The 14079-nt window shown below is 24.7% G+C and overlaps 1 protein-coding gene across 2 annotated transcripts; it reads left to right on the forward strand.

Moving 5' to 3' along the window:
* Positions 1–172: 172 nt before the first annotated feature.
* On the forward strand, positions 173–11304 carry LOC129984782 (uncharacterized). Of its 2 annotated transcripts, none has more exons than XM_056094739.1 (8): positions 173–265; positions 784–945; positions 2980–3046; positions 5671–5737; positions 6589–6646; positions 6959–7002; positions 10820–11034; positions 11120–11304. In XM_056094739.1, exons 2-8 carry the CDS (start codon positions 790–792, stop codon positions 11218–11220), a joined length of 708 nt encoding a protein of 235 aa, XP_055950714.1. In that variant the 5' UTR covers positions 173–265; positions 784–789; the 3' UTR covers positions 11221–11304. The 2 variants fall into 2 exon arrangements, with proteins under 2 accessions (XP_055950714.1, XP_055950713.1); XM_056094738.1 differs by lacking the exon at positions 173–265 and adding an exon at positions 499–578.
* Positions 11305–14079: the final 2775 nt, after the last annotated feature.

Raw genomic sequence — 14079 nt, forward strand, 5'->3', positions numbered from 1 at the left:
AAAAAATTTTGTTCTGTAAAATACAAATATATTCGTCGTGAAGTAATTAAATTTTTTAAATTAATTTATTAAAAGTGCATCTTGTTATTTTTGCCATCAGTTTTTTTTTTTGCTATTTGTTTGTTACGATAATATGGCATCATGTTATTCGATTCTAAGTTTCTTGTGAGCGCTTTTCTTGACTTCGAAATTTTAATACGCTTTATTTCTTTAATTGTTAATGTTATTGTAGAATTGAATTGTTTTGCATTTCAGTTCAACGATCGTAAGAGCATTTCTTTTTGCCGTTTTCTTTTTACCTCTTTTGTTTTTACTCTATCATGATAATATGCTATTTGAAACTTTGTTCGAAATTACTGTTCTTAGTTTTGTTCTTTTATAGAAATGTTCTTAGTGAAATAGCAGGATTGTCAAAGTTGCAATCATTTTATTTTATTAAAATTTATTTCATATAGGAAGTATTAAAAAATAAGAAGTTGCACATTTCCCTCTTCCATTATTAATTATTTAATTCAGTTTTATATGCTGAATAAATTGGTGGTATTAGAAAAGAACCTTTGTTTCAATTCATTATATCGGTTTGTTTTATAATTATTCCTATTAATTTAAAAGTATAGAAATGATTATGCTTTTTATATTTTTATATAGGATTTTCTTTAATTTTTAATTCATTTTTGCTAGAATTTTCATAAACTTATTTAACTTCCGTCATTCATTATTTATAATGTAGCAATAGTGAAATTAAATATTTTACTTATTGCTATATTTTTATTTATTTTCTAGGTAATTATGGGCAGATTACCGAAGAATGGAATCCGTAAATCATTTCATTTAGATGCTAATATTCTCAAAACTAGACATCGCCATGCTGATACTAAATATCGCTCTAATGTGCAGTACTTATATTCAAAATTGAAAGAAATGTCTCAAAATAGAGCGACAAAGGTATTTTTTTAGCTTTTTTGACCTCATAAATATTCTATTTTTATTTTTTTTATTGAGAAATTTAACTTTGTTGAGGCCTGCAATGCTTACTGTTTTTTACTTTTTTCAACAATCAGAAAGGTTTCAGTGATTTTAAATTGGGAAAAAACTACAGAAATATGTTAATTTGCTAATATTTCTTTTATAGCATCATTTTTTTTTCTTTTGAAAACAGTTTGTATTATTGTGATCATTGCTTTGTTAATCTCAAAGGGAATTTTTAAACACATTAAACATTTTTAATTTTTTTAACATTTTGCTTTGAAAATTAATAAACGCACAGATAACTACTCAAAATAAATTTAATTATTTTGAATTTAGTACTAATAGAAAATGGAATGTACCCATCACATGCTATCTTATTTAATAGTGCTTAGTAGTTTACTTAATTCCAGCTTTGTTAGTCATCATTTTTCTATTAATCGAGGAACATAAAATTGGAATAGGCTTAATGAATAAAATCTTAGAATGCAGTGAATTGATTTTAAACTTCTATATAATTTCAATATTTCTTCTTTTTCAATTTAACTATTGAAGATCTTCTTTCTCTCTATGGTTCTTATTCATATTTAATTGCATCATACGATTTCTTAAACCTCCACCTGATATATTATTACTTTCATTATATTTCAATGAAACTATAATAAGTTCATGATATGCTGTACTGATATACTGTATGTACTATATTGTGTATATACTGCATGTCAAGATCAACTGATTTTCTAATATTATATCCATTGCTATTTATTTCTTCAGTTTTGGAGAAAATTATTTCCCATAGTAAAACATTACTCTGCAAATAGTTTATTAATGATATTTATAGCTGTCTAGGATTTTATTTTAAGCAAGGAATTTAATTTAATATACTTGTTATTTGTCATACAGAGACCAATTAAGCATAGTATTTTAGTTAACAATATTCAATGGCATATTTCTGTATAAAGGAATTGTAGTAATTTTACCTGTGCAAGCTGGAAAGCTTATACATAAAAACCATTCAAACAATAAATTAAATAATATAAATTTAAAATAATATTTAAAATTGTAATATATAAATTAAATAATATAAATTTTCTTTAAATAATCAGTTTCTTTTAAATTTTAGCATTTTTATTTTTTAATGATTGTACCCTCAACAGTACAAAATGATCTCACAATTAAGGTTTTATATCTATGGAAATAGAGAAAAACATTAATTATTAAAGTGCTCTAAATACATCAAGATATGTAATTTTCTAGTTTCTCCTGTATAAAATATATCAGTACATTAATCCTTTAATTAATTAGTAATTAAATATAAAGTACATTAATCGTCAAACTCAAAATTTTGATTAATCTCTATGTTTTTAGGCCTTCCAGAAACACATTTTTAGTATTCTGTCAATCTATTTGTCTCTCTGTGATAAAGATAACATAAAAATGCTTTGAGCTAGACAGATGAAATTTGTTATATGGTCTGCCCACTAAATTCGTAGATTTCTATCAAACTTTGAGCAAGATTTATTCAGAGGAAGTTTGTCTGACTGCTGTTTCAATACAAGTTAACCTGATAATTACATAACAAAGAGAGCTAGATAAACAGAATTCAATACATCAATTTATTATCTATATTTTAGAAACTTATCAAACTTTAAGCCAAATCCAACTAGGGTTTGAATGTCTGCATCTTCAGAAGCATATAAATATGACAGCTCAAAAAACGCAATGACTTAAATGTATCAAATTTCGTATGCGATTTTCTGATTGCAATTGTTGTTCTGTGTGAAACTTTGGTTTCAGTAATTTAGGGGGAAAATATCTAAAATACAAATTCACTTCTGTTAGAGAATATCTAGAAACATTTGGGGAAGACAACTCTTGCTGGTTCACAATGTTCAAAACTATTTTGGATCACTTAATCAAGCAAATCACTTTTTCTTACATAATATATCAGGTGCAAAATTTCTGCTTACTCATGATATGTAATTTTTTTTCTTTCTATTGTGTATTTTTTAGGACAGTTTATTAAGTGTCTCTTTATTACGTATCCAGTCTTTAGAAGATGAAATTATTGAAAAAGTTGGTAAGTTTGCATTAATTTTTATGTCATCATCCAACAGAAATGTTATTAAGCTGCCCTAGTATTTATAGTTTTATGTAACATTTAATTTTTATTTTGTTTAATATTTTATTAGCATGGAACATATTATTCTTAAATTTTATATTAGAAATTATAATGCTCTTACACTCATGATAGTTTTGTTCTTATTGTAACTAATCATGAAGTCTTCCTAATTCAAAACTTTTAAACCATTTTATATATTTTATAGTTACCTCAGGTGACCAACTGGTTCATTGGAACTATTTATTATGTTTGATTTCAAATAAATCATTTAAATACAACTTTATGCCAATGATTTTTGGCTTTAAAGTCATGTTATTCTAATTGTTAAACTTAAATTCTATTTATAGTATACATGAAGTTTCTAGTGGAGATTGTCCCATCAATCATACAGCTATTAAAAACACAAATATCAATTTCATTTATCTTTTTAAATTTTATAGTATTATAACTTAAAGTTGAAAAGAATCCTTCTTTAGATTTCAACAATAGAAAAAATATTTGGTGAAACAAGGAAAATAATTTGAATTTCATAGCAGCAATGTAACAAAAAAATATTTTTAATAAATTGCCAAAATTCAGCTAAAATTTGCACAACTGTTAAATTGACATTTAAAAGATAATTTTCAGAATTTTAAAATAGTGTAAAATTTAGTTTTATGTAAAAATATTTTTGGAAATTATAGTGAAAAACACCTGAAAATTCTGCTTAATTTTTAATTAATTACAATTCTTAGTAAAATTTTAAAAGCCTTCTCTGAATTGCACATTTCTACCTGCTAAGGTATATATACTCTAAATTTGGTAGCAGCAATCAGACTACTGTTTGAGCACCTGCACATACATTCATTAATTACAATTCTTAGTAAAATTTTAAAAGCCTTCTCTGAATTGCACATTTCTACCTGCTAAGGTATATATACTCTAAATTTGGTGGCAGCAATCAGACTACTGTTTGAGCACCAGCACATACATTCATCTTTATTATTAGTACAGATTAGTATTGTGTGAAATTTTTTTTCAGATTATTTTAAATTGTACTTGTTTTTTACATTTTAACTGTTATTAACAGTTATTTAAAATCTCTTATTAAATATAAAGTTTTTACTAATCAGTAAAAGTTTTAAGGTTCTTTTGATAAGTGAAATTTAACTATAGGAAAATATTAATTAAATTTTTCATTGTATTAGTTTAATCATTTGCCTGTTGATATAGTTGATTATAATTGTTTATGAAATTTTCACTTTTTTAATTCATTATTTATATGCACTTATACATTTTGGTGTGTTCTTAAACATATTCTAAAGCTCAAAATGTAGAAATTCGTGCAATGTAGGTAGGGAATAAGGTTAGATTTGTTTATTTAAAAATGTCATCTTAAGAATATGAGTAGATTTTCATTTAATTATGTAAAGCCAATTTCTAAATCAAAACAGTAGTCTTTTTGTTTTTTTAATCCTATTAATTTTTATATGCTGTAAAGTGAAGGATGTTCTCACCTGTGCCTTAAAAAGTGTTCCTTTGTAATATCATATCTAAATATTGAATATTAAATTAATTTTATAAAATAATTTTTAACCATTGTTTAGCCATTTGGTAATTATGGGATTTTTTCAGGCATGAAATCCTTTTCATTAGTGAATGAGTTGTTTGTGAAAGTAATAATAAAGAAATTTCTTTGCAATAAGGAATAACTTATTTTTTCTCATGTTCTAAATCCTCTCCAAATCTAAATCATTATTACATGCTAAAAATATTTTTTTAGTAGAAATTCAACTTATCCTGAATTGTCAGCAATATTCCCAGTTTCACAGAACGAATTTATCTTGTTAAAAGAAATACGTGTTTATGTGTTGTTTTTTTAATGTTCTCTTATTGCAAAATAGTCACCTATTTGGCAGATAAAAGTAGAAACCTTTTTTAATAAGATGTTGAAAACATATATCTTTTTTAATATCAAATCATTTTATCACCTGAAAATATTTTATCATGGAAAAGTCAATATATCATCTACTAAACAAATATATATAATAATTTCATTTTACCTTCATTCTTAAAATTATTTTCTAATCATTTGAATTCAAACTTCAATTTTATTGTAATTTCTGAATTCTAGAAAGAAGTAAGAAAATCATTTCAGAGAACTCTTTGCCTGGTCTCTCATACCAAATATTCTTTTTAGTATATATGTTTGTGTATCCAAAGAAAATAAAATGTTATAGAAATTAACACCAAACCTACCAGAATTTCACCATTGGAAAATAGTCATTTGACCATTTATGTCAGATTCAGTGTTAAGAAGGTAGAAACTCGTATCTTTATTATACTTTCTACATTTTATAATTTGTCTAAATAAACCCTCAACCTTGCAGTTACAATTACATTAGCAGTACTCAGAGAGTATTTAATGTTTTCAATTATACAATTATGTTCTACCTTACTGAATTCAGGCTGCCTGAATTTTGTATTTTGTTGATAAAATATCTAATATTTTCTATATTTGATTTTTGTTGTGAATGGTTTTAAAATGTTATTTATTTCAGTGATAAAAATGACTTTTTGATTTTGATGAAATTCTAATTTAGGTTCTGATGAAATGAAAAGTTACCAAGATGATTTTGTAAATTTTCTTCTTCATGAAGAAGCATTATGGTAAGTAAAGATGAGGCATATGAATAATTACAGTAATGAAATTTTTTATCTTCTTTCCATGTTTAAATAATAAAATTATTATTTCTAAAAATTAATTTTTGTAATAAATAAAGAAGTTATCTATAAACATGCATAAATAAGAATGTTCTTAAAAATAAATCAATTTAATCCTGTTTGTACACATGCAACATAATAATTTGTTCAGCATCCATATGATAAATCCTTTTTCTCTTGCTTGTGCTTTCTACTGTCATTTACCCTTCCTATGTTACTTTATGCTTCTGAAAAATTAGGGTCCACAACATTTTATTTTATTTAATGAAAATATTTTTATTAATGAATGTAATATGAGTTCTATATTATAAAATTAATATTGTTTATTGGAAATCATTACTTAAATATTTTCAAATTTTATCTTCTTAAGTTTTTAATCTAATTTAAATTTATTTTTGATAAACTACAATATTTAAATTTGTCTCACAGTATTATATAATTATATCAATTAATGTAAATTCTACCATCTTAAACAGACTCCACACTTTTTTCTTTTATTATATTCTACACATTTAATCTATGATTATTAGACATAATTTATATTTTACTATTTAAACTGATATTAAAATTTATTTTTTATTTGTTTTTATACTTAAAAATTATTTAAATCAATGACCAGAATCTTAAAAGGTAGAATTCTTAAAAATCTGAATACTAAATATGTGCAAAAACATTTAATCATGTAATACTTTGACAAAAACTGCATTTGTTTTTGTCAGTACTGTATTTTTTTTTTAATATTTGAAAAGATATGTGTATGATTTATTAAAAAAATACATTTTTTTTTAATCTTCTAGGAAAATAAAAGACACAGTGAAATGGTGGAGAAAAGTGGAGGAAACTCTAAATTCACGAGTAGGAGCACTTTCATCACTAAATAATATTGTCCTTTTTTAAATTATTACAATCACTTTTCATAAATTTCTGAATGCGTTCAAGTTATTCTCAGAAAGTTGTACTGTGTTAGGAAGTATTTTAAATAAAATTTTCACTTGTGCTGGTGATCTGCGCTATATTAAACATTGTTATTGTAATAACAGCATAATGAACTTTTTAAAAAAAAAACTTTAAAACATCATTGCATTTCTGTCTCAAACTGAAGACTGTTTTGTTTACATTAAAGAATGAACACATTATTTTTAATTTTTATTCTTTTCTGTTTTTTAGGATTTTATGGATAGTAAAAAAGCAGATTTTTCAAGTTCTAATTGGTTAGTAATGCTTTACTTTTTTTGTGATTGTGTGCAATAAATTTATTTCCTATTTATATTTATTTATTCATTGGGCTAAAAGTTAATTATGAATTGCTGTTGTTAAATATTTTACTCCCACATTCTTATATTTCTTCCCATAAAAAAGGTCAATTAAAATTTTAATTAATTAAAAAAGATAGGGAAAATTTTGGCATTTTTTCATAATAATTTCCAAAACTATTACAGCACAAAATCAACTTTTTCATCATTATAAAATTCAATATATATATATTCAATGATACCCATTTTTAATACATAAATTAAGTTTTTATTTTTAATCAATTAAAAAAATTTTAAGCGCATTTTCTTTCTATTTATTTCACTGCTTATTATTGTGCGTTAAATTTACGCACGAGCTTGTTATGTGTGCATGGAGAAAATTAGGTTTTTTCAATGTATTGCCATCCATTGATAAGGGATCAAATTAAAAAAATTAAGTTAAATCTTAGTACAAACTAAACCATATAAGTTAAAAAAACTTCTGAAATAAATAAAATAAGCATGAAATATCATATTTTCTAGAAAGAAAATGTTTTCCATGATCGATTAATACTTCTATAATATTGAATAATTTTGTAGTGTTTGAGGCAAACATGGTTTATATATATATATATATATGTATGTATATATACAGGTTAACATTTATAAGGTTTGAGCAGATAATTTCTAAATAATATACAAAATATTTTTTAAATTTATATTAAGTATATACATCCAGAAAAAAATGATCTAAATGAAGTAAATAATTATATTTTATGTAGTTTAAGTCGATAAATGCTGTGATGAATTTCAAATTTTATATTTTTATATGGTCTCTCACTCTTACGAGTCATATTTAGCAAATTATTTATGTGACACTAAAATTAAAAAAAAAAGAAATACCTATTGTATTGTAATTAAAACTGAGAGATTTAAAAATTTGAATATCACTATCTTATAAAAACATATGATTTTGGACCACTCTATTGACTATCTTAAAGAAAATAGGTTAATCAGTCTAACACTGATTAGTCTAAAATTATGAAATTGATGGTTGTCCTAAATAGTGATATTCAAAACTTCATAATTGGTTGCGAGTGATAGAATTGCTTTTTTAATTTGAAAGTTGGTGTGTCAGTAATATTTCACTGAATTTGATTCTTAAAGACCATTTCTTAAAGTATAAATTTAGACTTCATAATTCTTTAGAAGTATATTTATTACTGAAATAAAATAAATATTGCTGTCTACATCATTTAAATCTTTTTGATAGTAAAATTAAAAACTGAATTTTATGATGAAGCAAAGCATTTTTTTTTACATCTTTGAGATATTTTATAAATTATAAAAAAAATATTGTGTAGTACAAATATGACTTTAATACTGAATTAGATTAATACTGTTCTCTGTACTCGTGTTTTTAAAAAGCATATTCCAGCAAAAGAGTTTTTGTATTACTTAAAGTTTAATCGCTACATGTCAATTTTAAGGTTCAAATTTTATGAGAGCCAACAGAAAATTAGAGAAATACATAGTACTGTGAACAGAAGTATAAAATTTCTATATTAGTATAAGTTATATGACTATAAAAATATAAAGCTTAAAAATGATTTTCATAGAAAGCTTGCGCTTAAAGAACGAAGTTTTATAAAATATTTCATTGAAAATTTTAGCAATTGTTAATCCTTGCTAACCAAGTGGTCACTGAAAGTAGCTAATAAATTAATAAATACAGTACACTCCCGATTATCCGCGGAATTGGGTGGCGCGGCCGCCGAGGATAACAAAAATCGCGGATAATCCGAAAAAAAACGAGTATAGCAAAAAAGAAAACAGTCATTCCAACTTTGAAAAATCGTTTTATGTACAATAAAACGTAAAATAAACAGCAGGAAAAGTTTAACTAATGCTAATATATCACTCAAAACTAACCTAAAATGCATTTTGTTAATGAAAACAGAAAAGTTCTTTGTATTTACGAGAGGCGTCAAGGATACATAGAAAAATTAATACATATGTACTGTTTTAATACTGTAATGTATTATGTAATTACAAAAGCATAACTGTAAAACTGCACCTTTTTGAAAAAAATCAGTAAAAAAAAAAAAAAAAACTTTGTGCGGCAGGCGCGGATAATCGGGAGTCTACTGTATTAACTTTATTTCAAAATGATTTTTTTTTTTTTTTTTTTGATAAATTTGCTTTTTAAAATAATAACTATGCAAACAAAATTGCTTTTTCAGTTTGTTGTAGAATTCTGTTTTCTCTTTATAGACATAAAAGTTTAAACAGTAATACTTAATATCATATGGTAAAAAGAAGTATGCAATGTTTTTCAAATTAATATATAGGGAGAAATTTTATAATGAATGCAAATAGATATAAATTATCAATTTTCAGATAAAAGTAAGAAATAATGAGATTAAAGCTGAGATTCTGCAAATTAAAATACTATATTTAATATTCATCTAGAATTCTTATGATTCTTGTTAAAAAAATCTACTTAAAATAACTTTTTAAAAATTGATTAAAATTTAGAAACAATATTATATGATAAAAACACTGATACCATTGAAAAGATAATTTTTTTGAATTTTAAGAAAATATACAAATTGTTTTTGTAGTGTAATATTTTTGGAAGTTATTGTAGAAAAAGGCCAAAATTTTATTTAGTGGCAATTCTAATTAATTTTTTTAAAGTTTTGAAGGTTTACATTCTCACCCTCCAAATTATATATGTGCCAAGTTTGGTGGTTCCAGATCAAATGGTCTGCATGCACATTCAGCGTTATCTGAATTAAAGATTTGCACTGCATATAAAATCTCTGAAAAGAATGAAGTTGTAAGAATCTATATGAAATTGAAAAAATATGTTAACTATAGAGAATTTTTTTGTATCGATTCTGTTGCAAGAACTTTCATTTATTTATCAAATAATCCTGTTATAAAATTTCCAAATACAATAGTAATAAACTTCTAAAATACACATTAAAATCATCTAAAATGAAAAAGAAATAACAATGATTGTAATTCTCTTAATTTTTATTAATATGCATTAGATTGTTCTGTAATTTCAAAAGTATGAAACAATATTTCAATGTGCAATAACTATAAACAGAATCAATAAAAATAAATTATTTTTAATATTATGATAATTTTATAAAAAAATTTATTTATTTTTTTATATATATGCTAATTTTATTTTTAAAAAACCAACTAGACAATTTTATTCAATAAATAATATACTATATGTATCTGAGTATTATTGTCTGGTATAAAAGTATTTTTTGGAATATTTTTTATGTAGCAAACATTGTTAAATGATATTGATACTTAAATAAATTTTGTCGCATTATTTTATGAACAATCTTATATATTTTCTATCTTTCCATGTAGCAATGCAAACTATGATATATGAATATTTCTTTTAAAATTCTATTTTGAGGATTGTATTTATTATTATAAACATTTCCAATATTTTTTTTGTTATGTTTTATCGTTTTATGTATAAATTCTTGAAATATTTTTGGATGGATTTTTTAGTATTATTATTATTATAACAACCAACTTTAATGCCACACCATTATGGGCATATACTTTGTATCAAAAGCTATGGAAATATTTAAATTTTATGTATGAAAAAAAATATTCTTATTTAAAATGCAGCAATAAGGAATATTCTCTGACTTTTCAAAAAGATAAGTTATATACATAAATTAGGGCATTGTTACCAGAAAATAATAAAATAGAAAAGTTATATATTCGCATTTAATTATTAATATTTATGATTCTTTAGGTCCAAAAGTTTGAATTTGCAACAGAAAAACTTTACTTCAATTATAGAGTGTCCTCAAATATCTTCTTGTTGTGATCCAAGAATGATAACATGTATTCCAACATCAGAAACTTTTGGTGGATTTCCTGCTAGATCTAATAAAAGTAAGAATAAATTGTTGCCATATCCATCTGAGAATAGTGGCATGCTTCCATCTTTCACCAGGTTCAATGACAGTAAGCCTTCTCTTCAAAGTTTTCTGTCTATTTTCTTACTGAAGATACACTTTTGAAATTCTTTTTATTTCTTTTTATATTACAGATGAATTTAATCCATGTGAAGAAGGGTCTGATTCTCTCCTATTCTTTGAAGGACAAAATTATTTTTCAAGTGAAATTTCAGCTGAGTTAAACCAAATATAAAATAATATATTTTGATTTAAAATGATGTTATTATAATTTTTATGAAAATATGTAAATGATACATTTTATGTTTTATATATATCATTGGTGTAATTTTGTTTTAGAGAAAATATCTAAAATTTCTAGTTAAAGATTATTTGTATTTTCTCTCTTACATCTGTTTGAATTTGTAGGATTTTTTTTTTATGTCTATTTACATCATCCTGTTTCAGAATTCAATTTGTACTTAATTTTTAATTTTAGATTTTTCTTCTGGTCATATTTATATTATCTGTTAAGTTATTTATATAAAATTTATTTATATTTTCGCAACTATATTTTTATTATCATTTTTAAATGTTATACATTTCTCATTCATATTTTGCTGTAGACAATGCTTATTTTCAATAAATTTGATAGTTTTAGAATATGATTTCCTTTTAATAATGAACAGAAGAAAAATTTAAGAAAAATAAAAATGTGAAATAATGCTAGTCACATTAAAACTTATGAAATGATTTTTTATTCTGTAATTTATTATTGATATATTTTAAGAAACTGATTCTCATTTTTATGTATTTTAAAAACTTTTTTTACATTTTGTTTTTATTTTATCTGCTATATTATGTAATAATGTTAAATTTTGTTTTAATTCTTTCAATAAATTTTATTTAAATTTGGAATCTTGGAATTTATTTTTATATATCTCAACATATACATTTACACTTTTTGTTGATACTGCAGACCTAATGATACAAAAGACCATTACATATTATTACACATTTTATTTGATGCCAGTTCAAAATCATTGTTATGGTATAAAATTTTTGTGGAGTTGTAGATTTGGAAATTATTGCAGAAAAATTGAATTCTTGTCTGATTTTTAGTACACATTCTATTCTAAAATTACTCCAAGGTGCTCATTCCCACACTCCAAAGTTTATTTGTGCCAAATTTAGTAGCACTATGTTGAATGATTTTGTTCTGTGCAGTACCAATCTGCAAACATATTCTGTTTTACTGTTAGAAGTGCTATTTATACATCTTTTTCTGTATTTTTGAGATAAACCTTGTTTATGAAGTGAAACATAAACTGGCAACATCCTCCTTCACATCCATGAGGCCAAGAAATAGGCCCTGCCCATCCAGTTCTCTTGTTGCCGAATAGATTATCCAATGCTTCACTTAAGCTGAAGCGAGGTGATGCTCCATCTTACTAAATGTAGACAGAAGCTTTCTCCACTTCAGCATCAACCAACTGAGGAAAAACATACTCCTGTAACATTTCACAGTAGGCATCACCATTTATGAAACTTTCTACAAAAATGAAGGGACCTATAACTTCGTTATGCTTAAGGTTGCACCAAACATTCACTTTCAGTGAGTCATGTTGATGTTTCAAGAACTCATGAGGCAGCTGTGAACCCCAAATTCTACTGTTTTGGTTCACAGTACTACTTACATGAAAGGTGGCCTCATCAGTAAAAATCTCATTTTTAAAAAAAAATCATTATTAGATATATCATGTTTAACATAATAACAGTAAACTCTAGTTTCTGGTTTTTGTCTGTTGGTTTGATTTCATGTACACGTTATATTTTGTATGCAGTTAGGCAGAGCCTTTTGACAACCACCTTATGTAATTGATATGTATAATTGATTTGAGTATGCCCAAATGAAGACTGTTGTCTCAACAATTTTTTCGGACTTCGTTGAATAAAGGATGGATTTTAGTAACATTTTCTTTAGACACTCTTGGCCTACCAGACGACTTGTTTCAACACACTTCCTGTTTCTTTAAACTCAGTAGATTGGTTTTGTCCAGAGGCGCATTACCACATACTCGCTTCGAAAGTTTCGTTGTACAATGGTAACAGATCCAGTTACTATAACCCAGATAACAAACACGGAACCTTTTGTTGTGGTGTCGCTATTGCGCTGCACTGTGGAATGAGTTTCTGCTTTGTTACTTCAAGGTCAATGGTATGCAAAGCTACCTAGTATTAAAAAAAAAAAACTGAAAATAATGTGAATAATATTTGATGAATACTGATTTCTTTAAAATCAATGTCACTACCATTATGTAGCATATGTTTGGCAGTGTTATTCTTGAATTCAAAATGAAAATATTTACGCCATCGGTATCTTTACCCAATTTTACTTCAAGATATCGTAATAATATTCTAGCCTTACTAATTCAAAATAGTCAATAAAATCGTTACAGTACGTTCCTGAAGTTCCATATGTATTAATCATATTAGCACAACATATTATACGATATCTACATAATGTTGCTCGATATTTTAAATGCTGGACAACTTTGTGAGGATTTCATAACAATGTTATTGGGCATTTTGTGAGAAAAGGGAATAATTAGAATATTCTTGCCAACCATTTCGTTGTTAAGACAAGAATAAATCAACAATATTAAGGAAACCGTTTGGTGATTAGCTTTTATATCTTCTTTCCGAAAAAGTTATTGTAATTATTTTTCTTTTTACTATCGCTGGATCTGTCAAAAGAGTCTGATCTAGTTAATTTGTATCATAATTATTAAGTTAAAATATGAAGTAGTTATTGAAAGCTGCTTTTTTTTTTCAATTCAATATTTGCATTTATAAATGAATTTTCATAATAATGACATTAATTTTATATCTACTTCATAAATCATCAATATAACAATTAATCAATTAGGTATTTAATTAAAGTCATTGCCAATTAATAAATGTATGTTACTGAAAATATATATGCATCACAAAAAAAAGTTTCATATTTAAAAACTTCTTTTCTAAAAGATTTATTCCCTCCCTCTCTTTTATCGCAATCTTAATTGAATCTTTTACTCATATGTATCTGAAATAGTACATATAAAAGATTTAA

This window comes from Argiope bruennichi, chromosome 9 (assembly GCF_947563725.1).
Source record: "Argiope bruennichi chromosome 9, qqArgBrue1.1, whole genome shotgun sequence".
NCBI lineage: Eukaryota > Metazoa > Arthropoda > Arachnida > Araneae > Araneidae > Argiope > Argiope bruennichi.